The sequence below is a fragment of the Mesoplodon bidens genome, assembly GCF_964165515.1.
Source record: "Mesoplodon bidens genome assembly, chromosome: 20".
Taxonomy (NCBI): Eukaryota; Metazoa; Chordata; class Mammalia; order Artiodactyla; family Ziphiidae; genus Mesoplodon; species Mesoplodon bidens.
The window spans coordinates 13,267,117-13,294,270 of record NC_138181.1 but is presented as its reverse complement, the minus strand read 5'-3'; the positions used below and the strand labels follow the sequence as shown (position 1 = coordinate 13,294,270).

The following is a 27,154-nucleotide window of genomic DNA, read 5'->3' as shown; positions in this document are numbered from 1 at the left end:
CTGAGCCTTTGGGAAAGTTGGCCTAATGCAAAGTTGTCACAAATCTAAGTACTGTGGAAAGTTCTTTTAAAAATTATTTGGAGAGTCATAATTTTCTCCTTACATGTGCATTTTAAAAGATATACTACATTCATAAGTATGATTTTATTATATCATAGGGCCAGTTTGTTTTGCTACAAAAGGCACCTCAGTTTTATAATGGAATTCAAATGAGTGTTCCATATTCATGCCACTGAATATTTTTTTTAAAAATCCATGCCCAGACCACTTCGCAGGCATGCACAGGATCAGTCATAAGTGTTAGTGACAATCATTGATCAAGATATAAACTCTATCAAATAGCCATTTAATGAGACTTCTCTTCTTACCCTTCAGAAAATACGAATAGAAAAATTAAATCATTTCAAAAACCTGGCTCCACATAAAATGAGCTTTCCTAAAACTCAGAGGTCTTAGTCTGCATGGTGTGGTCAAGCCCGGCTCACTTGTGTCTTTCTCAGGGGTAGTTCAAGACTGTCAACAGACACAGAGGCCAGTTCAGACTCCAGGCTGCCCTCATTGCCTGCCCACCGGCAGGTCATTTAATTTCTCTGCACCTCGGTTTCCTTATCAATAGAAAATAGATTTAATCAGACTTACTTTGGCTACCTCATAGGATTATTACAAATTTCAAAGACAGTGGTCCCTTTGTATCCCTTTGTGGTTGCAGGACACACCCCCAAAATCTGAGGATGCTCAAGCCCCTTATATAAAATAGCATAGTACTTGCATATAACTTGTGCACATACTCCAGGACACTTCATATCATTTCTAGATTAGTTATAATACCTAATACAAAGTAAATGCTGTGCAAATAGTTGTAAGTATAATGCACATGCTATGTAAATAGTTGTCAGCACCCCATAAGTTCAAGCTTTGTTTTCTGGAACTTTCTGAAATTTCTTTTTTTAAGTATTTTCTATCCGACGTTGGTTGAATATGCAGTTGCAGAACCCGCGGATACAGAGTGGGGATTGTATAATAAGTTAAGATAGTTTGTAAACTTGAGGAAGGATCATAATTTCAACAGGATGTGATACCAAATAAGGAATTAAAATCAGCATAAAATGGCAAAAAGTTTCCTTCTTCTTTCTCACTCAAAAAAGCAAATGCTTAAGTAACCACCTAGAAATCCATTTGTAATTTTTTTCCTTTGTCTGTGTATCTTGACAGAAAAGGATAAGACACTTATTCCCAGAACAGAGAGAAGCACGCTGCTCCGGACCCTGATCATAACAGTAGTGTCAGTGTGAAGGGTCTGGGGCTGAGAGTACGTGAGATGGGCATGGTGAAGACTGCAGAATTCAGAATGCAAATACTGCCGAAGAGCAGTAAAATACAAACGCAGTAAAATTCATCGTGTGAAATAGGGAATAAGTGAGTTCAGGGTTCCCGGGGTTGGACAAGGTGTAGTGCGTTCTGGCTGATGCTCCAGCAGGAGACACCATCAACACACGTAAAACAGATGACCTTCTCTGAGACCCAGCTTACTCTCGATTTCTTTCTCTTGCTTCTAGGAAGAAATGTCACGTAGCATGGACCGTAAACATTCAAGAAGTCTCACTTTCCAGGGAGTCTTTCGTGATCGTGTAGAGATGTTGCTCTCGGCACAGACCTTTGTGGGACAGGTGTTGGTGAGTACATTTCCAGTGCTCACTTGCTAACGAACTTTAGCCACGAGTGTGATGTATGGTCAGTGTGAAAGCATCTGCTGGCCTTTTCTAAAATATCACTACCTCCCAGCGGCTATTTCCTTGTGTCTGTGCTCTCTACTGATGATTCTGCTTGCTTTTTCTTTGGAGTGAATATAATTACTTGGCATTACATTTTCTATTTGTTGTCAGCCTATCCACTAGAAGAAAGACTTTATTAGGGCAAAGGTTGTGTGCATTTCATTCTCCTTGTATGTAGATGAATGTCTGGCATGCAGCTGTTGCTCAAAAAATGTTGGTTTTTAGTGGATTCTCTGCCCTGTGAGGTACAACTATTTTCCCCTCCTTTGATTCCAACAGCTTCCTTTCTTCATTTTACAAACTGGTCTTTTTTTGCCCCTCTGTGATATTTATCATTTACTTCCTGTTTTAATCTAGGTAAACATTGACATATTAAAACTCAGTCCAGGCATCATCTCCTCAGGCAGATTTTACCTTATCTCCATATTAAGCTAAGAGTCCCCCTCTCTAAGTTTCTATCAATTCCATTGAACGCTGTTAAATTAAAATTATCTGTGCATAAGCCTGTCTACCCTAGTGCACTGTGGACTCCTTGAGAGAAAAGACCGTCAGGGAAATGTTCACACCCCATTGTCTGGAAATAGCAGATGCCCTGTAAATGAACATTGCCCCATCGTCATTTCAGTAGTATCGTTTGATCTGAAACATTCAAAAACAATCTGTAATTTGAGGTTATGCTGCCATCCCATGGTGGCATGGTGGAAGGAGACGTATGTGAACTAAAGATTATCCTCTGCTTTTTGTAATTAGTACAAACATTGTTCTTTTCTAGTTAACGTTGTTTAATTACGATCTAACTAATTTTTAAAACTTATCTTAAAGTACGTAAGTAAAACTGCTTTGATAAACGCTGCAGGAAATACTGAATCATCTGGAAATGTGTCTCGCCGTTTTTTTTCTTTCTAAAGTTTTGGTCTCTTTTTTGAAATCCTTGTCCCTATGACCTGTTAGAGAAGGATTTTGTGATTCTCTATGATTTTTATCAGGGATTTGTTAGTTAGGATCTCTTCAAGTGTTCAAATCACGTTGGATTATATGTGGATAATGTTGGAAATAAGGTAGTAAAGGACCCTGGGGTGAGGCAGAAGAGAACTTCCACCATCTACCATGTAAGCACTGCATATAGGGATTGGGTGGGGAAGGAATGATCATTGACTACATATCAATAAAAATTATTTCTTTAATGATGGAAAAATTGTTCTTTCAGTCTGTTACAGCTTATGATTAAATGATTGGAACAACAGGAAGCATGGAGGAAAGGTTAAATTAGAATAAACAGTCTAGCACTGAAACACAAAATTGAGACTCTCAGTGAGGGTTCCAAGCAAGTGTTTTATAAAGGATGAGAAAGAAAAAAAAGTGGCTCATAGATTTCCTTCCTTCCACCCATCTGTCCTTTGTAATTTCCTTCCTTCTTTCTTTCAACAAATATTTACTGCTTGCCAACTACACGCAAAGCATATACTCTAGACATGATGAAATATGCAGGCAAAAATCTTGCACTTACGGGACTTAAATTCTAGTGGGGGTAGGGATGATGAATGTGCACATAAGTAGATAAGATAAATTCACATGGTGATCAGTGCTGTGAGGGAATGATGAGTGACGTGTTGGTGAGTTTCGGTGGTTTTGGTGTTAGATCACATTAGATACAGTGATCTGAGAGGAAATCTCTGAAAAGGTAAGATTTGAGCTGAGACTTGAAGAATCAGAAAGATAAAGTGATTGAACAGTGGAAGGAACAGGTTTCCCAATAGAGAGAAGAGACTTGTGGATGTAAAGGGCTAGATTACTGCAAGTACCAAATGAGGTTCCTGTGCTAGAGGCCAGGAGGGCAGAGAACTCTGCGGTCTGAGTGGAGACAGGAGAACCGTGCAGTGCTTTGCACTTTCTAGCAAGGAGCTAGGCTCTTCAAATGGAATAATTTTATTCTAGTGCAAAGGGGAGTCACTGAGGGGTTTTTAAGCGTGGGTTGACATGGTCTAATTACGTTTTAGAAATTCAAGAGGCACGAAAGTTTGAAAATAAAGGAATTGTCAAAGGCATACTAGGCAAATGACAATAGTGTGAATTCAAGGCAAAAAAACAATAAACGAAGCCAAGTAGCCTGTATTAGTTTCCTAGGATTGTTGTAACAAAGTACCACAAACTGAGTGGCTTAAACAACAGAAATTTATTGTCTCACAGTTTTGGAGGCTAGAAGTCTAAGATCAGAGGTTGGTTCCTTCTGAGGGCTGGGAGAGAGAGTCAGCTGCATGCCTGTCTCCTAGATTCTGGTGGCTTGTTGGTGATCTTTGGCATTCCTGGGCTTGTAAATGCACCCAGGTCTCTGGCTTCATTTTCACATGGTATTCACATCATGTTTCTTCTGTTCATGCCTGTGTCCAAATTTCCTCTTTTTATAGGGACACCAGTCATATTAGATTAGAGTCCATCCTTATGACCTTATTTTAGCTTGAATACATCTGCAAAGACCCTATTTCCAAACTAGGCCACTTTCTGAGGTACGAAGGGTTAGGACTTCAACATACCTTTTGGGGGACACAGTTCAACACATAATTTGTAATGAAAATTTGTAACTAACTTCAACCAACATCTAACATCATGAGTATCATTATACCAAAAATATAACTTCAAGATAATTAATAAATAAAAAATTACAAGAAATAAAAAGACAATATTAAAGACACATTGGTAGTATGAACTTTTAGTTCACTTATCTTATATCAGGAGACACTAAATAGAAAAGAAGGAGAAGGAGAAGGAGAAGGATAAAGAAGACCAAAGTAAATTAATTAATAACAAAGAACTGACTGAAATGATCAAACCCATATGGTGAAAACATAAATTAAACCAACAAATGTCTACAGACTATTCGTAAAAATTCAGGCCCCCAAAAAACAATCCCAATTAAAAAACTTACAAAGTAGAGGCAGAGGACATAAACTGAACACAGTACAATAAATGGACAGGAAAATAATAAACTCAGAAAAAAAGAACCAAAAACGAATAATTTACAGCTAAAACATTGTAAATATCTCTTTCTAAAATGACTCCTGACTCAGAGAAATCAAACTTAAAATTGCAGAATATTTAGGGAGTAAAGATGATGAAAACATCACATATCCCTTGCACCTACATTATAAGTTGGGAATTGTTCTAAGTTAAGTGCATAACATTAACAACTTATCTTGATAAATAAAAAATAATTAAATGAATTATCAATGTTGAAAAGTCAGAGAAAGAGAACACATTAAATCTAAGGAGAATAAATAAGAAAGCTAGAAATTAACAAATTATAAAAGAGCTGATTGTTTGAAACAAACAATAAAATAGAGAAGTCAATAGGGAGGCTAAACAATCCAAGAGGGGAAAAGCAAAATATATGGAATAAGACATTAAAATGAGAAGATAAATACAGATAAAAAGGAAATTGAAAGACATACGCACAATTAAGTATGAAAACCAAATGATTCCTTAGGACAATATAAATAAGCAAAATTGACCATGAAAAAAAGAAACTTAAACAGACCAAATAACTGGAAGATACAAAGATATGGTCAAAGACTTTATCAACATCACCACCACTATACTTCTCCCCCTCTGCCTATGGGAGACCCAGACAATTTCAAGGTCCAGTCTGCTAGATCTTCAGATAGTGAATCTCTCTAATGCTAATTAAATAGTCCCAGGGCATAGAAAATACAAGAAAAAAAGTATCTGATTTTCTTTTTCAATGAAGGCACACTCTCTATAGCAAAACCCACAATGATGGCAAATTTAATAACATCTGTAGACTAATGTCTTAAATACGTGGATACGTGGCCAACAACACAGTGTAAGAAGAAAAAGGAAGGAGGAGGATGAGGAGGAGAGGAAGCTGTTGTTGTTTACAAAAAAGGAAGGATGAAAAGAAAAAGAAGGAAAATGAAAAGGAGAGGAAAATTCAAATAGTCAAAGGGAAAGAAAATATCATCTTTAAAACCGGAGACCTTCTGAGATCCTTCTAGAGATAAAACAAGGCAATGTGCCGATCACCTCTGCAGCATCTTTGGGCTTGATGCTTTAGTTATCACAAACATGTTTTTACAGCTACCTGTGGGAGATTGTCTACTGAATTTAGTTCCAAAGACCTTATCAAAGTCTAAACTGTTCCTTTTTTTGGATGCTATTAATTGTGTAAATGTGTTTCTCTGTTGTTTTGATAGCTAAAACATTTAAGAACCAAACATATGGCTCATCTTCAGTAAGTGTATCTACTTTTAGCATCATCCTAGCCACTACTTTATGTCCATCTTCTCTTTTTCTGTCTTCTCTGGCAGGATGAGTATAAGGCCAGGTTTTTGCAGGTTGTCCTGGTGTAACTGTTTAATCAAGTCTCTTTCATTCTTAAAAGTGTATGTGTTGTGACAATAAATGACATAGCTGCCTTAGCTTCAAGTGAAAAGTGTTGTTTTTCAAAGCCACAGGACATTTTCCAGGGAAAATGAGCCGTTAAAGAGAATGTAACTTTGAAGGTCTCCTCAACTGCTCCATAGATTCAACTCCACCTTTCTCCTTTGACTAGAAAGTATGGATTTTTTTTTTCTCTTTCTGCTCCTAATTGACACCATTCCCCTCTCATGATGGGCCATGTGCCTCCCTTCTGGTCACATGTAGCCTTGCTGGAGATTTATACATTACATGATATACATATATATATCGTGTGTAATTAATATCACTTTTATCCTTCTTAATGTCAATATCCTGTTGCTAGCCAACCAGGAAGCCGCCGCACTGCTTGGCTAGCATCACAGGGACCTGGTAGGAATGGGCACCTTTGAGGACGGGTCCCCGCCCATCCCAGGCTCAGTTTTTCAGTGCCCCGTGGAAGGAGTGCAGGAGTTATGTTCGATGGTTGCCTGTTCCTCTGCAGAAGCAGCGTGGTACTTCTCAGGCTGCTTCTTTCTCAGACCTTCCTCCTTCTGTCAGAGGGTCCTGGCCAGTACTTCGTTTCCTCCTAAATCATCATGTTGGTCAATTTCCTGATCACTGGGTTAATTTTCATCGCTGGGGCAGCTTTGATGAGCTGAGTCTTCCCGAGCTCGCGCTCACACTTCCTCCTGGATACAGCCCTCCTGCTGAGGGCTGCCACTCATCTCCCTTGTCAACCTGGGGATGCCTGTATTAGGATCCTGGAGTCTCCACCCAGCTGGGCTCAGCCTGGAAGCCGCAGGACAGCACTGCGCATGCCCAGCGCCAGGTCCCGCCAAGCCTGTGCAGCCTTCACCCTGGACAGCCCTCTGGGCTGGCCTCGTTTTAACAGGTTTTTCAGCTGAATTTCATTTATAAAATTTTTTCCTCAGAGCGCTTCTTTGGTCACATCTCATAGACCTTGGCAAGTAATGTTCTTATTTTTAGTAATGCCCAGTTCGTCTTTCGGTTAAGTTTTAATTTTGATTTCTTGCTTGATTCATAATCTATTGTGAGGAGTGTTGTATGCTTTTGTTTCCTTGGTGTTGGACTGGCTCTCTTTTCTACTTTGGTGAAATTTATGGCCCAAGGATATCACTGCCTTTATGATCTCTAGTTTATGGAATTTATGGGGAAATTCTTTGTTGCCTAGTACATGATCAATTTTTATTACTGTGTAATGGACTTTTGAGAGAATCTGTGTATATTTTCCATACCCTTAATTATTTGCTGACTGATTGAAAAGGGCATGTCAACATTTTTCATTTATGACTTTATAGTTTTATCAAATATCTTACATTTCTAACAGATATTGAGTTATATATTTTATATAACATCAGTCAATGCATAGAGTTACCTTTTATAACTCCTTGGTCGATGGTGCCTTTTACTGATATGAAATATCCATTTTTGTCACATTGAGTGGGTTTTTGTTGTTGTTGTGTTTTTGTTTTTTTACCCAGGGGATACTTCAGAACATAATGTTAGCCGGTAACATTGCTTTCATTTTATTCATACTTGATTAGGATGTCCTTGCCCAGCTCTCTTTCAGTCTTTCTGTCTCATTTCCTCTTAAGTGTGTCTCTTTAAATATCATGTAGCTGCACTTTTGTGTTTATTGATTTAAGAATGCATTTATTTGTTCATTTACTGGAGAATTTAATTATTCTCCTTTATGGTGATCTGTTTCATTGGTCTTTATAATATTTAGAGATTGAATTTACTGCATAAGAGACTATCTAAATCTCTGTGGCTTAAACAAACAAATGGGGTGTGTTGGTAAAGAAAGGGGGAATGGGTATTGGATAAACAACTAGGACCTTTGTGACATCTTAGTTCCTTGTCTTACTGGAGAAGCGGAATGACATGGTGATTGAGAATTTTGAGAGACATGACCTTAAGCATTGGCTTCTCCACTTCATCTTGAACAAGTTAATTTTCCCAAATTGCACTTCTTTCATATCATGTGAATAACCTCCTTAAAATACTGTAGGGAGTATTGTAAACCCTTCAAGGGTGTAGTGAGTACTGATCATTCGCTGATATTTACATTCCTTATTTGTTCCTTTTTGTTAATTTTATTTATTTTCTTTTGTATCTTTTGACTTGGGATTTTCCATTTTTAATAGAATATCATAGCTATATCAGTAAATGAAATTCAGAACAAACTTCCCACCTGTATTTCTCTCTAATAATATCTCTGCATGTTTTATATCTATATACTGCTCTCGCCTGAGACCTTTGGCATGTTTTTCCTCCACACCACCCCTTCTTCCTTCCAGGAATTGTTGAATTAATCTGAACACTCAGTTCCAGATTGTTACTGTGTTTTTTAGTTTTTTTGGTTTTTAGCATTGTACAGCTGGTCAGATTTTCTTCTTAATATTTGCTTTAGATGTAAAAATTCCATTAATTTTACCAGTTTTATTAGGCACCATTTTTTCTTACGTAACCTATTTTATCTTTCTAATTTTTTTTTCTTGAGTACTTGCCATATTCACTTGCGAGGGAAATTGTGGGTAGTACACTTTCCGAATTGTTGAATGTCCCCCAGTTTTTTTCCCTTGCTCTCATAAGTGAACAATAATTTGGTTGGGTTTAGAATTCTTGGCTTGTAATCCTTTTTCCTAAAACCTCTGTAAATGCTGTTCCAAAGTGTTCTGGCTACTTAAGGATACCAAATTCTTGTCTCTCAGCTCCAAATCCACCCTCTCTCCTCTGCTTTGTGATGTGAGGCTCGTACGCAGCAACCACATGTCTCTTTGGTCAGCTCCCTTATGCTCTAGAGGAGAAGAAGGGAACTGCCTTCCTGTGTTTTACATCTAGTTTTTTCAGCCTCACTTCATCAATGGCTTTTTCTTCCAGTAGCAGTGCTTGGTTTCAGTTTCCAGGCTTTTCCAACAGTACCAGGACCAAGCTCACAGTGCCTCTTCAGATGTACCATTACCAGCCAACCCAGGACCCCTCCTCCCAAGTCTGAAGCCCCCCTCCAAAGGGCACCTCTTTGATGCCCTTTGGCATCGAATGTTTTTAAACGTTGAGAATCCCAGCCTCCCTTTGTTGATCTCCCAGCCAGTCCTTGGGGGTGCAGCTTCTTGCAGTTACTACCTCTGTGTCACCCCCATGTTCCTTGGTCTTTCCAATCCTCCAGTACTATTTAACAGCTTTTTAGAATCTCACCGGGAACACTAATTGTAATTCTTAAATGTTTAATTACATATTCTATGCTCACTCTTTCACTGGAGGTTATTTCATCTATTCTGTGTGCCTGATCCTCCTGTTTTCTTATACCTCCCATATAACTGGCAATTTTCTGGTGTCCTCTCATATTCACAAGTGACGATTTAGAGTATTCATAGCGCCCCTTGTTAACTGCGTTGGTGGCCGTTTGGATTCTGAAGACACCCATAACCACCCACCAACTAAACGGGCTTTAAGCCCCACTGTAGAAATCACAGCTCAGGTGGCGGGCTTCCTACCCCTCCCAAATAGCCAGCACTTCCAGACTTTGCCCCTCCAACCCAAGGGAAATTCATAAGTCCTCTCAGAATATCTCCCGTTTCTACCTGACTCACCAAACAGCCTTCACAAGCTGTTAGCTCCCAGTGCTTTATTTTGGTTTGGTACACATTTTGTTGCTTATTATATATACTTTCTGGATCATCCTTTTTAGGTTTGTGGCATGAAGTTGATATTGTTCTTAGATTGAATAAAACTAAAATTTTCTTCTTTTATTTATTTTTTTGGTTAACTTTATGGTGTGGAGGACTATAAATATATGACCTTGTTACCCTATTTCTGGAAGCCTGTCAATACATGATTGACAGATGAAGAATCACATATGGGATTTAGTAAGAGAGAAAAAATATGTAATCATATGTAAGGAGAAGAAAAAAGATTTCATGGAAACTATTAATAATTATCAATCTACGAATATATACATATATATATACACACACACACACACACACACACACATACGCATATCCACTCCCAGCATTTTTCCTGAGCTTCAGACTACATTTGTAACCAAATATCTCCATGAGACCCACAGTCTTAGTGATATCTCCATCGACACTTGATTCAGATGTTAAAATGGAACTGACAGTAAGAGTTGAGACCCCAGGAAAATAGATGCCACGAACTCCCATTAACCTGCAGCACTGCCACTTACAAAGCAGTTGGAAGAAGACCAGCTGAAGCTCTTAGCATCTTGACCAACCCCATGTAAACTTGGGTAAGCTGGAAATTGAAGAGGATTTTGGAACAAGCTCTTATTGCGGCAGAGGTATTGGGTGGGGGGTGGTTTTCCTCCCCTGTCAAGCGAGGGACCACTTAGAAAGCTCAGCTGGCATCTCTTGGAACTCTGGGGACACAGAGAGCTGACGTCTAGCTCGTTGGTGAAGACGGATGGCCACACTGAAGAGAATCTGTCCTTCTAGTGTTTGTTGGGGCAAAGAGTGCTTGAGCTGGTCCGTGGGCCAGATGTGGGTCACGTGTGAGAGTCTTCTCGAGCCTGCCCAAGTAGGCATCTGGAGGGGGGAAGAGTTCCAGCAGAATACAAGAGTGCAAGGTGCACTGAGAAAAGAGTTGTGAGCAACCAGCGAGAGAGGACGCTTTCACTCAGCCTAAGGGAACCGCAGAGGGGATGCTTAGCAATTAAATCTTATCAAGCTGCAGCCTGTCTGCCCCCTCCCCTTGCACTTCTGATCCGTTTAAGTTGCTCTCCTTTATTTTCCTAGCATGCATCTTCTCACGTACCACCTAAGGTACATATTAATTACTATTTATTGTCTAGACCATAAGCTCCATAAAGGCAGGGATATTTGTATATGTTGTTGAATGATGTTTCCCAATCACCGGAATAATACTTGAGTCATGGTAGGTACTAAAGAAATATCTGTTGAATTTGAACATGAATTGAACTGGGCATCTCCAACAACCCAGGAAAATAAACAGTAAACACTTCCCGTGCCCGGAGAGCCCAAGGGTGAGAGCGTAGTGATCTAACATCAGTCAAGTCCAACATTTCCTGCTATTAGCTCCCCTTTCTGTTCACCGCCTGACACTGACCTACCATTCTCAGAGGCCAGAGGTAGCCTAGTCAGTAGGCAGCTAGGACTAAAAAAAGTTAACAGAGAAGAAATGAATCCCTTTTTGCATGCTAGTAGCCTGCTCAAGGAACACCTGAACTGGAAGGGAGTGAAGCTTTAATTGTAAATAAAATACAGTTTTACACAGGACTGAACATATTTTTTTAAATGTTTGGAAATTAGAAATAACTGATTACCTACAGTTGACCTAAAAATTCACCGAGGCTGCAAAATATTTCATCCAAATGTACTGAGGGTTTTAAATGGGTAAATTTCTGATTATATTCCACAGATTCTTATTTTACAGACCAGATATATTGGCAAGTTAAAGCGCTCATTTTCTCTTCTCACTTTATAGCATGTTCCCTCCTGTCAGAATTCTGTGCATCCTTTAGATGGGCACCTTTGGGACTGTTTCTTCTGCAACATCATAGGCAATTCAAGTTCAGAGTCTGTATCCCATGGCCCTCATTTTCTAGAGTGTAATAAAGTGCATAACACATATTAAGCACTTTATATAAATGTTTGATGAGTGAGTGAATGAATAAACAGTAGGACTTCTTGAGCTCAGAAAACCTTAGGAGCAGCAGAAAGGACAAATTGTTTATTCTGAAGTGTGTGAAAGTTAAAATTAAGTAGGTAAAATGGGTAGGTACATGTTCGTTTATTGAATACCCAGTAGAGGTCCAATCAGTTTTTGTTGAGTGAATGAATGAATGCTAACATAAATGAATGTGTGGGAAAAAATGGCTACAGATATATAGGCAAGGGAAAAAGGTAAAACACAATTTTGTTGGTATGTTTATTCATCTGTGTTCATGCTAATAGAATGGATCTGTACATTTGTCTGTGGTTTTTGTTTTGTTTTGTTTTTCAGGTGATCCTTGTCTTTGTCCTAAGCATTGGGTCTCTTATAATCTATTTCATCAACTCCACTGAGTGAGTAAAATCCCCAGTCAATCTTGTCTGCTCATATCAGTAGCTTACCAGCTAACTTGGAATATTCTGTCAGGAATAATGCTTAATATACTTTCACGTAAACTCACACACGCAAGCGCATAAGAAAAGGATAAGTGTTTAGTTTCCCCTAGGAAGTACTAAACCCAGCTCCACAAACAAACAAAAAAATGCATGAGTTTCTCCTGTATCCTGTCATTCTGCACTGCTAGGAGCTGGGGTGCTGTGCGTATGTCTATTCTAGTTTCTGGGGCTACAAGCGTCCAGCTGTTGTCTCCTCCTTTGGACCGTTTATGTGGGCCTTACTTGCCTTTGGATTCCTTAGGTGTTAAAGCAGAAGTTCTGTAGTCATTTCAGGGTTGTTCATAGGTCCTAGACAAGTTTGGATGGTCTGAGGAAAGAAAATGCTAGACCTCACCGGGGATGTAGGAGCAAACTATCCTCTGTTCTTCTCTGAAGGCATTCCGTTCTCCTGTGCCAAAGTTAGGACAGCTTCTTGGACACAACCCAACCTAATCTGAACTCCATGCTGATCCTCTGGGAATTTTATTGGATTGCCAGCTAAAGTAAAACTGGGATTACAGGGCCACACAAGTCAGGCAACTTTTAGAGGTCCTACAGAAACTAGTAGTCTTTGTTTTGTGGATTCCTTATTGACCTTTTAGGAACATTTCCTTGGAATTTGCTTCAGATCATTTCATTTGATGTAGAGTAGCTCTCTATCAGAAGTATACTGAAGCCAAAATTTCCTGGCTGGGTAAGATGGTCTTGCACACCAAAAAGAGCCACATTACCTCTGTGCCTCTGAATCCCATTGATAAAATGAAAATGGAACCAATAAACTCTATGAAAAGAAGAGCAGGTAATTCTTCTGTTATTTTCAGCTACATTCACAGCCCAGTGGTTTTGTTCATGCATACCTCTACTCCCAAGAGAAAAGTAATTTCCTTGAGATGTGCACATAAGTGTCTGGGTTGACCATTCGTGGTAAATAAATAGAAAATTACCCACCTGTTCTCTTTATTTGGTCCTCTGTAGCCACAGCTTTTAAAATGTCCACCTTTATAAACTGTCTTTGTTTCTTTTCCAGCCCTTTTAGAAGCTGTTCTTCATACCAAGACAAAACCATCCTGATTGATTTGACTTTCAATGCTTTCTTTAGTTTCTATTTTGGATTGAGAGTAAGTACCTATTGAACATGGGAGTAAACAGGGGTATACAACAGGCGCACCATAAAGAGATCTGTGTTATACAAAGAGATGCCTTCCTTAGACAATCTGCCTGTGCTTTCAGGCTCTAAAGCCAGAGAGTCTGGGCCCTAAATTGTCAAATGTATAACGAGACCCCCAAACTCTCTTCTGCACTTGAAACTGTAAACCAGGTCAACAATTTTAGCACAAATGAAAAGGATTCCTTGTTAAACTATCGTCACCCTGTCACACTATCCTTCTTATTGGCTTCCCACTTGCCACTCAGAAAAGTGACTAGTAATCACAAGAGAGCAGAACCTGAGTAACAAGCCTCTGAAAATGTCATTGGCTCCACTGATGGCATATGTGCCATATATCTCTATAAAATACTCTTGTGCCTTTAATTTTGTTGCATTCATGTATTCAATCGTTCTCTCATTCCACAAGCACTTTTTGAGGGCCCACCCTAGATCTAGATTCTAGATTTATCTGTCTCATGTTTGTGAGATACATATACACACACACACATATACACACACATATACCCACATATACACACACACACACATACACACACACATACACACACACATATACACACATATATATAAACACATGTACACTCACAAATATATACACATATACACACACACAAATCTATACACACATACACACATATATATACACACATATATATACACACACATATATACGTACATACACATATGCACACATATATACACATATACACATATACACACATATATGCACACACATACACACACATATATATACATACACATACACACACACACATATATATACACACATATATACACATATACACACACAAATTTATACGCACACATACACCCATATATATGCACATATACACACACATATATATACACAGATACACACATATACACACGTACACACGTATATACACACAGTATACACACATATACACAAGTATATATATACACACACATACATATACACACATACACAAATGTATATACATGCACAGGTATATATACACATATATTCACACATATATCTACACAAACATGTACACACAGAAACATACACACACGTATATACAGACATATACACACACAGAGAGGTATATATACGCACATAGAAGTGTGTATGTATGTAATATGTACGTGCATATGAAAGGTATGTTATGTATGTATTTCTATTACTTTCCTTCAAACTTATTTCAACCACACTGGCCATCACAGTTATTTTTACAGCAGCCCCTCCCTTCTGGAAACGCCTGCTTTCTTATTGCAAATAGGGAAGCTCATAAACACAAGCCTTGGCCAACCAAGCTTCTAGACCTTTTCCATTGAAGACCATCCTAAATCTTGTATCTTCGTTGCTCACAAATAGGGGGTTTTATCTATATAATTATATATATATCAGGAAGCTCTAGGAGCAGTAGAAAGGTCAAAGTGATTATTCTGAAGTGGGAGAGTTAAGATCTGGTAAGTAAGGTGGATTCATGTTCATTCATTGAATACCCCCTAAAGGTACAATCTCTTTATCTATATGAATATATAGGTGTATATATATATATATATATTTATATATAAATGTGTATTTACTTATATAGCTATATAAGTATATATGGGTGTATGTATGTATACATTGTATGTATGTAATAGAATGCAGTCAGAGCTTCAGTTGGTGGATGAAGTGTACCTGAAAAAAGCCACTCTTGTGTTCACTGTAAAATTTTTGAGGGTAACAGAATTTGGGGTCTTCTGTTTTCATTTCATAGTTTGTGGCAGCTGATGACAAGGTCAAGTTCTGGTTGGAGATGAATTCGATTGTAGACATCTTTACCATTCCACCAACCTTTATTTCTTATTATTTGAAGAGTAACTGGCTAGGTAGGTGAGTTGTGGGAATCAGAAGCAATCTCAAAAAAACCCCTCAACATTCATCCGTAAGTATCTTTTCATTTTCCTTTAAAGCCTAAATGGCGTTTAAAAAAATTCCTCCCCGTGATTGTATGGTTTTGTAATACATTTTCAGAACCCATTCTTTTTTTTTACCCCAGTCCCTGGCGATGGGCCGGATGCCAGTAGGTGTACGAGGTTGTTTATTGTTTATGGATTATCCGCACCGGAGGGCAGGGCCCCAACATCCTAGCCCCCTGTGGCACCTTTGTGCTGAGATCCCACATGACTGGGAGAAGTGAAAAGCCTCCCGTGGTCTTTAAAAAGTATAAATCATCATATCCAGACATACGGTGACCTGTTACAGATTTTTTTAATTAGTTACTTTGTCTTTAAGGTGGATGTATTGCCAGTACATGGGCATTCTGTGGCTTTTGTCAGTTTTTATGTAATCTTATATTATTATTTATTATCTACAAAATATTATTTACTAGTGTTACTATCAAACTACATAAAGGCAAACAGCATGCAAACCCTGGGGAGCATATCACAGAGACTCTATAGTCAGGAGTTAAAGTGGTTTATGGATCATTTGCTCTCCATTCTAAAGTAGAGTTAAATAGAGTTGTGCTTATTGCATACTTTGTAATAATAATACTACTCAGCAACGCTTCGAGGTAGGTATCATTATAATTCCCATTTTACAGATGAGGAACCAGAGAAGCTAAGGGCGTTGCTTTAGATTACAACAGCCATTAAGTGAACCAGAATTTGAACCAGTGCTCAGGTCTTAAACTGATGACATTGTAAGATACTGTATTTGAGCATTTCAGGGAAAGAAAGAACGTAAGCCGTCCCAGGTGTGGTATAATTCACACTGCTCCCTTTGTGACCCTCAGCTTTCGGCAGCTTTCTTTTTTTGATTGCTTTGTAGGTTTAAGGTTCTTAAGAGCATTGCGGCTGCTGGAACTCCCTCAAATCTTGCGAATTCTGAGCGCCATCAGGACCAGGTAAATGCCAGCCCTGCATCAAGTACTACTTACTCACTCGTTTGGATTAGGAAATTCAGATGTTAACTGAACCTTCAACTCAGCTCATTTCCCATCAGAAACTTCAGTCACAAAATCCCTTACTTTCCAAGATACCATTCGCTTACTTTTCTCTCACTGCATTAACCTCACACACAGGCTGGAAAGTTTGCAATCATCTTGAAGAGTTTGTTTCTTCTCTGTTTCTTGGACCTACAATGTGTCAGTCCATTTAGGCTTTAATTCTCCCCCCCACCGAAAAAAAATTTTTTTTAATCAAAGCAATTCAGACAAAATAGACTTTAAAATAAAAACTGTTACAAGAGATAAGGAAGGACACAACATAATGACCAAGGGATTAATCCAAGAAGAAGATATAACAATTGTAAATATTTGTGCACCCAACATAGGTGCACCTCAATACATAAGGCAAATGCTAGCAGCCATAAAAGGGGAAATCGACAGTAACACAATAATAGTGGGGGACAGATCGTCCTGACAGAGAATAAGGAAATGCAAGCCTCAAATGACACATTAGACCAGATAGACTTAATTGATATTTATAGGACATTCCATCCGAAAACAGCAGAATACACTTTCTTTCTCAACTGCACACAGAATGTTCCCCAGGATAGATCACATCTTGGGTTGCAAATCAAGCCTCGGTGAATATAAGATAATTCAAATCCTATCAAGCATCTTTTCTGACCACAACACTATGAGATTAGAAATCAATTATAGGAAAAAAGCTATAAAAAACAAACACATGAGGGCTAAACAGTATGTTACTAAATAATCAATGGATCACTGAAGAAATCAGACACTTTGATTCTATACATTCTATACATGAATCGATCCTCTGCTGTCTAGGAATGTAAGACAATTCCTCCAAGCCTGAGAGCTGCCCAGCAGCAGCAGTGAGCTCTTGCTTACAGAAATAGAGCTACCTAAATATCTCCAAAAAATTAAAATTACAGTTTAAAAACAATCCAAACTACCTTTAAGCAGCAATCCTGTTAAAGTTTTAGGCAATTTGGTCTAACATTACCCACTCACAATCTCCATGCCTCTGCATTCTCACTAGAAGCATCAAATAGTACTGGCCAGGTGGGTCTCACTGCTAAGGGTTTATACTTTATGGAGCATTTGTGATCGGAAAGGGCTGTTCTTGTGTGGTCAGTAGCCTTGCTGAGAACCACAGAGATTTCAGCTAAACTCTAGGGCTTTCCTTAGGAGACAGGAGCTTGCTTGATCCTCTTCATTCAAAGATCCTGGTGTGAGTTTAGCAGTATGGAACTACATTTCTGTAATCTACTCAGAATTTCATTTTGCAAGCCCACTCTCTGGATCCTTGGGACACTGCCTTTTTTCAATATAATATTAGGCTAGTGGAGATCATCAGAACCTAAGCTTTTTGAACACGTGTGTGTGACGGGGTGTGCCTGAGAGTTGTGCATCTCCAATTTTAATATGTATACGAAGCAAGCAGGGGATCCTGTAACAATGCAGATCAGTAGGTCATGGCAGGGCGTGGGATGCTGCATTTCCAGGATGCTCCCGGGGAAGTGTAACATTGCTCCTGGTCCATGTCCCACACTTTGAGGAGCGAGAGTTTAGAGGATGAGGTATTTGTGGTGTTCGGGAACCTGTCAGAACCCAGCAGCTCTTTGTCTTTCTTCCCCTAGGGATTCAGTGAAGTTTTCCAGGCTGTTATCCATTGTTCTGAGTACCTTGTTCACTGCTGCAGGATTCATTCACCTGGTGAGCATCTCATCCAACTCCCCGATGTTGCGAGTGAGCATGAATGTCTTTTATTTGAAAAATGGAGGCAAACCTTCTGAGTTCCTGTCTCCATCACTGTAATCAGTGTGAGGTTTATCATTTCACCTCCTTTGGACGGGTTTTCTCCACCCCATACTTCTCACAAATATGTATCTCCTACACTCACGGTATCGATGTTCCTTCTTCCGACTTTCAAAACCTGCTCTTAGGAAAGGGTTTAATAAGTTTACTCTTCTAAGGTATAAGCAATAGGTAAAGTTTTTTGTTTTGTTTTGTTTTTTTGAGGTACGCGGGCCTCTCACTGTTGTGGCCTCTCCCGTTGCGGAGCACAGGCTCCGGACACGCAGGCTCAGCGGCCATGGCTCACGGGCCCAGCTGCTCCGCGGCATGTGTGATCCTCCCGGACCGGGGCACGAACCCATGTCCCCCGCATCGGCAGGCGGGCTCTCAACCACTGCGCCACCAAGGAAACCCTAAAGTTTATTACTGTATCATCATAGAGGTTCCAGCAATTTGAAAAAGTATAAAGGGTCAGAGAAATGAAGCCAGTGAGAGTATTTTGTACTTATAAAAGCTGGAGAGTTGGGTGAGGGAGCAGTTGCTGAGTTGCAAAGGGGAGTTTCGGGACTTTCTTGGTTCTCCTGGAATCAGTCTGTATACATAGCTGCCTCCTTCGCATACAAGAAAGGTTAGTTCTCATGCCATATAATCAGCAACATAATAAACGGACTTCAACAATAGGAAAGAAACTCCTGGACTTTATTGCTCCCGGAAAGTTGAAGAGAAATCATTAGAAAATGCAGAAATTGAAGTGGGATGTTAAAAGCCTGCAAAGGCCTTTGAGAAAAGCAAAAACAAACAAAAAAATAGAGCAGAAGTCTTCTCCACTGGAGCCCTTCTCTCAAAATTAATTTAAAAATCACAAGGAAAAGGAAAAAAAAAACCCATGTTCAGTTCATCAAGAAAAGTGTCAAACACCGAAACAGATACAAACTACTATGCATAAAATAGGTAAGCAACAAGGATTTACTTTATAGCACAGGGAATTATATTTAATATCTTGTAATAACCTATAATAGAAAATAATCAGAAAAAATTACTGAATCACTATGCTGTACACCTGAAACTAACACAATATTGTAAATCAACTATACTTCAATTAAAAAAAAAAGAAATCTGGGGCTTTCCTGGTGGCGCAGTGGTTGAGAGTCCGCCTGCCGATGCAGGGGACACGGGTTCGTGCCCCGGTCCGGGAAGATCCCACATGCCGCAGAGTGGCTGGGCCTGTGAGCCATGGCCGCTGAGCCTGTGCGTCCGGAGCCTGTGCTCCGCAACGGGAGAGGCCACAACAGTGAGAGACCCGCGTACTGCAAAAAAAAAAAAGAAATCTGAAACCAGCCACATCCTTCCTCATCATGCAAGCAGGAGACAGATTTTCTGGAGAAGAAGTGTCACAGCAGTAAAGGTAGATCCCTGCATCTGGAGGTTTAGCTGAAGGGCCATGGGTCTACACTGGGAGAAGCAGTCACCAGTGTTCCTGTAGAGACCTGTTGGCCATCACAGAACGGTAGGCAAGAGGATGCTAAAGGAGAAACCATGGTAACAGGTTTTGGGTTTTTTTTTTTTTTGCCTTTAATAGAGGTTCCAGTGAGGGACTTTCAGGTTGAATGGGGCCTACAGGCATATTTTATTGGACCTAAGATGTTTGTATTATCTGTTTGCTATTTTTCTATTGGTTACTAAGTTTTTTAAGAGAGTTCATATTAAAAATCCTGGATTTCTGGATTCTTTGCAAAAACACAAGATTCTGGCAACGCACTCTCCCAAGGCCACCAACAGCCCTAGCTGAAGAGTAGCTGCTCCCTGTAAATCTCACAGGCTTCTAGTTTGAACACAGTCTCAGGCCCTTCTAAGCACATGAGCATGTGCTCCTATGGGGCGTCCAGTCAGCCTGGGGAGGAGACCTCCAGAGAGGATGTGTGCAGAGAAAGAGGGAGAAGCCACCTGACGGTTTTGGACTCAGGGCCATCTACTGTGGGTCACACCAACATCTGAAATGTGAAAAACCTAGAAAAGCTGTAACCCAGAGCAAAAAGTTAGTGGATTTTGTTCAGAGGATATTTGAAATGACAAACCGAAATAAAAGCTATGATTGTCCCAACTGTCCCAAGTCATTCCTTCCTGTACTCACACTGTCCTTCAGCTAAAAGTTGATACCATTGGAGGGTGAGTGTCTACCAGAAAGGAATCAACATGATGCCTATGCTAAAATTCTGCCCAAAACAGGGAGTGTGTTAGAAAGCAGAGACATCAGTATAACAATTACATCACATAACGGCTGTCAGAGCAACAATAACAAGATAATTTGCCCAGGGGAACAAAGGAAATGTTAAGGAAAAGCCCTCCTTATACAAGGCTTTAAAAAACTGAAAACGATACTTCAAACAAAATACTTAAGGTTTTAAATAAAAGATTACTAAACGGTAGCAGGAGTTGGAAAACGGCCCAAAGATACCAGAGAAAAGGAAGAAAAAAGTTTTACAGAGCCAAACATCACATTAGAGGGGACACAAATGTGGTAAGTGTGACAGAAATATGCTCAGAAACACGGCGGACAGGATTGAGGCAAAAACACCGCCAGAGAACAGGACAAAGATACTTACATGATACGGAGAAAAAACATGAAAGATGGGTCATGTTGATTTGACATACTGTAAAATTCACGTTCCTGAAGAAGAGGACACAAATATGGTATCAGAAAAATGTTTGAATATAAAGTATTGAATCTGTAGATTAGAGGGTATACGGTATCCCAGGAGAAATAACCCTAAATGAGTCCAACCATAGTTTGGAACAATTACCAACCTTTAAGGGTAAGGAGGGAATCTAAGCAGAACAAAGAAAGGTCTACATTGGGGGGAAATGAAACTAGCCTCGGATATCTTGCCAGCATCAGTCAGTGCAGGAAGGTGACAGGGCAGTGTCTGCCAAGGTTGTGGGCAAGTGTAACCATCCGTCATTTTAAGCACATGGAAGAGAGAAGAACATCATGAGTCCCTTTTAAAAATGACCTTGATAAAATCCAGCCACATAGGAGACGAGTCAAAACCACGACCTCAAGAATGAGGAAACCATGATAAAAAGGAGTGATGGTGATTACTGACTGAATTGAAAATAGAACAAAGACACGACCTGGGGAATTGTGGGTACAGACTAGAGCACACATGTACCATGTAAAAATAATAAAACCAATACAAATAATGGAGAGGTAGGCAGGGATGAGAGTGTCCTCACGTCCTCCGCCTCCGTAGCACAGCTCACCTAAGGTTGAAACATAAGGTTTAAAAGTGTAAAGTTTTAGTTTTGAAATGTGATATTAAAAATAGGTAACAATTCAATATATTCACATTGGCCCATAATCCTTCATCTTTATTTCCCATCCGGGGCTGAGGGTCGATGCTACCATGGTCCAGGGCAAGAGCAGGGTGGCCAGGTAGACCAGCAGGAGTGACAGGTCTTAGGAGTGGGGAGGGGTTTGAAGTACTAAAACGGTACTTCCAAAGAGGGTGAGTTAAATGGGACAGGGTTATTTAACTTACTGTGAAGGAGATTTCTAGGTTGAAATAAGTTTAGTTTCAGTTTGTAAAACATGTTGTACAAGGGTATGATGGAAGCCCTGTGCTAAGATGTTTACAGGACAGTATGGGGTTTTAGCTTAAAGCAAACTGTCCCAATCAACACTTCAACTCCTGGAAAAAAAAATATATACACACATATATGTATATACATATATATTATAGTATATATATCATATATATGAGTTTTAAAATTGAAGTATAGTTGCTGTACAGTATTATATGTTACAGTGTACAATATCGTGATTCACAATTTTTAAAGGTTACACACCATTTATAGTTATTATAAAATATTGGCTATATTCCCCGTGTTTTACAATATATCCTTGTAGCTTATGTTATACCTCATAGTTTGTACCTCTTACTCCCCTACCCCTATATTGCCCCTCCCCCCTTCCCTCTCCCCACTGGTAACCACTAGTTCTCTATATCTGTGAATCTGTTCATTCTTTGTTATATTCATTAGTTTGTTGTATTTTTTAGATTCCACATATGATATTATTCAGTATTTATCTTTCTCTGTCTGACTTATTTCACTTTGCATAATACCGTCCGAGTCCATCCATGTTGCTGCAAATGGCAGAATGTCACTCTATTTTATGGCTGAGTAGTGTTTCATTGTATATATATATATACCACACCTTTTTCCATTCATCTGTTGTTGCATACTTAGGTTGCTTCCCTATCTTGGCAATTGTAAATAATGCTGCTATGAACATTGGGTTGCATGTATCTTTTTGAATTAGTGTTTTTAGTTTTTTTTTTTTCAGATATATATCCAGGAGTGGAATTGCTGGGTCATACAGTTGTTCTATTTTTAATTTTTTGAGGAACCTCCATACTGTTTTCTACAGTGGCAGTACCAATTTACATTCCCACCAACAGTGTAGGAGGATTCCACTTTCTCCACATCCTCACCAACATTTGTCATTTGTGTTCTTTTTGATGATGGCTGTTCTGACAGGTGTGAGATGACATCTCATTGTGGTTAGGATTTGCACTTGATTTGCAACATGATTAATGATGTTGAGCATCTTTTAATGTGCCTGTTGGCCATCTGCATGTCCTCTTTGGAAAAATGTCTATTCAGGTCTTTGGCCCATTTTTTAATTGTTTTTTTTTGTTTGTTTGTTTTGATGTTGAGTTGTAGGAACTGTTTATATATTTTGGATATTGACCCCTCATCAGTCATATCATTTGCAAATATTTTCTCCCATTCAGTAAGTTGTCTTTTCATCTTGTAGATGGTCTCCTTCACTATGCAAAAGCTTTTAAGTTTAATTAGGTCCCATTTGTTTATTTTTATTTCCTTTGCTTTAGGAGACAGATCCAAAAAACTATTGCTTTGATTTATGTCAAAGAGTGTTCTGCCTATGTTTTCCTCTAGGAGTTTTATCTGTGTGATTCAAACTTGGTTTTCTTACAATACAGTAGTCTTAGAAAGCAGTAAAGGCTCCAGATCTGTGGAAGCTGATTAGTAGACTTTGCAACCAAATCTACTACCAGCCCTGAGAGTTAAGTATAGACATGCCATCTCCTTATTTGGGAGTGGAGTGTTAGAGGAGCCCACACTCTTCACCTACTCATCCAACTTAAGAAGGAGGCAGCGGTTGGCACACCACTTTAAAAAGGTGATCGAACGCCTAAGCAAAGCACATTATTTCCAGGTTTCATTCTGGTTCTTAGCAACAAAACAAAAAACCTACTTTCCCTAGCCATCTCTAGCATGTTACCGTCTCTCGTGGAAAAGTGGAAATGGAAAACATCTAGGAAATAAGTACTGTTTTGGGAAAAAATGTCTAAAAACAGAAACATAAAGGAAATTTTGTATATATTCTATATAATTAATGTTTGTTATATATCCTAACAAATGATATATATGTATAAATTTATATATATATTCTATAAAGTGTAATGCCATTGCCTAAGTTACTCTTTTTGTTTAAGGTAAAAAAAAAATCGGATAAACCTAGGTTTCTTAAAATGTGAAGACTTAGAGGGAAAATCAGAGGAAGATTTTTCCAGAGTTTCTTTTTTTTTTAATTGAAGTATAGTTTATGTACAATATTATATGTTACAGGTGTACAATATAGTGATTCACAATTTTTAAAGGTTGTACTCTGTTTATAGTTACTATAAAATATAGGCTATATTTCCCATATTGTACAGTATATCCTTGTAGCTTATTTCAGAGTTTCTTTTTTATCACTGAAAAGATTTTTGCAGGGAGAGAGGAAGGTAATCTGGAAAACTTGTTTGCTCTTCCTGAGACTCCGGCATGCATGCTCTTAAGCTCACTGAGATGAAGCCCATTTAAGTGCTGCTTTCCTTCATGATGATCCTGATCTGGTGTAAAATGAGGGTGAATAATAATTGCTCAGTCTGACAGCCTCTGAATCCCGTGGCTCCAGGATGGGAGGATGTGCCCACAGGAAAAGAGATGTTGTCAGCCATTCCCCCCATTGAGCATCTCCACTGTGGGCTCAAGCTACACACCCCTCAGATTTGAGCAGTAATCACCATGAAGGGAAACAAGACTTCACAATTACTACCCACAATTTGCAAACCCTTCACAGCGACCTGGGAATCATTTACTCTTTTCATTTGGATTGAATTAAATGAAACAAATCGAAAGTTGTGCTTATTCTTTATAAATTTTTTCCTTGGATTCCATTCAGAGACCTTTCCTGAGTCCTCTCTCTTTGGACAGGTAGAAAATTCTGGTGATCCCTGGCTCAAAGGTAGAAATTCACAAAATATTTCATACTTTGAGTCCATTTACCTGGTCATGGCAACAACGTCAACTGTCGGCTTTGGAGATGTGGTGGCCAAGACATCCCTAGGACGGACCTTCATCATGTTCTTCACCCTGGGGAGTTTGGTGACGAATATTTTTATATCTTTTGAATATTGCTACATAAACCAAAAACATTTGGTTAATGGTGAGAAACAAAGGGATATAGGTTTGAGAGTGAATGTTGCATTATTCAGAGCGGGTGTCAAATGAAAATGAAGAGATATGTGAACCCCATATTTTCCAAACTGCATCCCCTGGAGCACATGATGTAATTGTTCGATTTCCAGGGATGAGGGTGGTAGACAAAGGAGAGCAGACTTTCCTAATTAGCCTCTGCACTGATTTGAGCAACCGCATCTTCCTTCATCTTTTGCCCATCGGATTATAGTCTTTCTTCCAAAGAGGAAGGGGATTTGAGATTTGATCTGCAGGAAATTGTGTTCTTTCCAGCCCAAATGAGTAAACTCTCTCTAAACCAGCATTTTACTACACAGATAAGTGAACATCTGTGCTTGGTTCACGAGTGTGTCAAGGACAAAGGAAGCCTCCTTTTCTTTTAGTGACTTTAATGGCAATTCCTTAATAACCATCACTGAGTTCTCCACTCTACCTTTCTGATATCCCCCTGTCCATGTCATTGTTATATCCCCTCATTTCTGTCATTTTCCCTTAGCCCTACTCTGTCCCATATGCTTTATTTTTTCCCCAAGTCCCAAATAGTATCAAGTGCAAGAGTCAGAAGGGCAGTTAGAAGTGATGACAGGACAAAATGGGTGGGGAGGTTGCCTTACTGCTTGCATTTGCTTTCATCTTTTTGAAGGATGAAAAGCATTTTATTAAATTTTAACCAAATCCAAAGGCTGAAGTAGGGAAGAAAATTGGTCTCCCTTTAAAAGCACAGTTCCCAGTCATGCCCTTCTTAGAAGAGAAAAAGTTTTACGTACCTGCTTTCTCCTTTGTAATCTTGGAATTTTGGAGTATCCTTGGAAGTAATGAGACCTCAGGTTTTATTTGCCGATCATTTTAGGTTCTGTTTGCGAACTACGTCCCTGAAATGGTGGAGCTTTTTGGTAACAAGAGGAAATACACCAGTTCCTATGAAGTGGTCAAAGGAAAGAAGTAAGTAGCTTTCAGGTATAATTTCTACAGTTTGAGGTATTCTACTAAGTCACTCTCCCTTTCGAAACACTATTGCCTGGCCTAGGTGGATATGTTGGCAAGGTCCTCATTCACTAAAGAGGGCCATGCTGGAGTAAATACCATGAGAAGATATTTGCTACTTGATACACACGACCATCTAGATGCTCATAAGAGGATTCAATAAACTAGAATGACAGATATGTTGTCATTCGGTGTCACATGCTGATTGTGCCAATATTTGTACATTCCTTATCTCAGACTGTTCTCTTATATCCATTACTGATTGTCTTACTCATTTTAACCATGTGGTTGACTCATGGCTAACTTTACATAATGGATCAAATTAAAGTCACAGTTCGAATTTAAAATAATTCAATTCATTTGTCTTAGCCCAACTCCCCTAAAGCTCATCCATGGGAAGAGGCTTGCTAGAGGGAGGAGGGGTTTCAGCCTGTCCTCCAGTCCTTCACAGATCACCTGTTCTGTCCACGGCACAGCTGTTTGTTCCCAGGAGCGAAGTGGATTTGGAGTTGTTTTTACTCTCCTTCTCTGTGGATATATGTTACCTCCATTGCCATTGTGATTTTTCCTACCTAAGAAGATAAGGAATTGGAAATCTTAAATTCAAAGCGATTCTTTTTTATTTAGTCTCTTACCTGCTGTAGAGGAAAGAGGCGCAGTGGAGATAAACTCCTTTGGAGTGATGTCTTAGCACAGTTGGATAAAAACCAACATTGATCCAGGAGTATGAAGAGGAAGGTAACAAAATGAAGTGAATGAAAAACAAATATTAAAAACAATGAAATAAGCTAGATGAGCCGAAGTCTAACCCAGTTCATCTCACACATGCTAAATAGGCCAATAAGGTCTGGAAAACATAAGGTTAACTTAGGCTAAAATTACGCTTTCAGTTTTCTTACATGACTAATGGGAAGAAAATAGCTTCTTTATGTATGTGAAGCCTAAGGAAACTGACAGCTCTTTTTCACCATAGAAGTTACATGCATGGATTTGGGGACCTGTGCTAGATGCCTCTCCATTGGACTCACTTGTTCTGTGAGTACTAGATAATGTTTAGGTGCAGAAGATAAACCAGAATAACCTAGATGCTCGTGCTGCCTCAGCCATAGTGTTTGGCTGTGGGAAAATCAGTGAGCCATTGCGAGCTCAGTCGTTCCTCAGTGGAGAAAGATGACACCAGCCAATCAGGAGTCAAGTGGCAAATCAAGTGAAATTAACACACATGCAACTCCATTATAAATTATAAATAACTGAGAAAAATCTAGCAGTTACGATAGTTATCCTTAAATGCCTGAAAAGCTATGTGTAATTTAAATGTGTGGAATCATTCCCTACAGAAATCTTATGCTCCTTTTGTATATTGGAGATGCAGTCCTT

At 39.1% G+C, this 27,154-nt stretch overlaps 1 protein-coding gene across 1 annotated transcript in view; it reads left to right on the top strand.

Moving 5' to 3' along the window:
- The window catches only part of KCNU1 (potassium calcium-activated channel subfamily U member 1), a gene marked incomplete at both ends in the record, with an annotated part of 137,292 nt that overhangs the window by 1,579 nt on the left and 108,559 nt on the right, over positions 1-27,154 (top strand). Inside the window, 8 exons of the mRNA XM_081220789.1 lie at positions 1,557-1,673; positions 12,195-12,256; positions 13,365-13,455; positions 15,254-15,365; positions 16,309-16,384; positions 18,088-18,163; positions 24,530-24,700; positions 25,644-25,735. Of these exons, the coding sequence (XP_081076915.1) occupies positions 1,557-1,673; positions 12,195-12,256; positions 13,365-13,455; positions 15,254-15,365; positions 16,309-16,384; positions 18,088-18,163; positions 24,530-24,700; positions 25,644-25,735 (797 nt within the window). The remainder of the gene's footprint in view (positions 1-1,556; positions 1,674-12,194; positions 12,257-13,364; positions 13,456-15,253; positions 15,366-16,308; positions 16,385-18,087; positions 18,164-24,529; positions 24,701-25,643; positions 25,736-27,154) is intronic.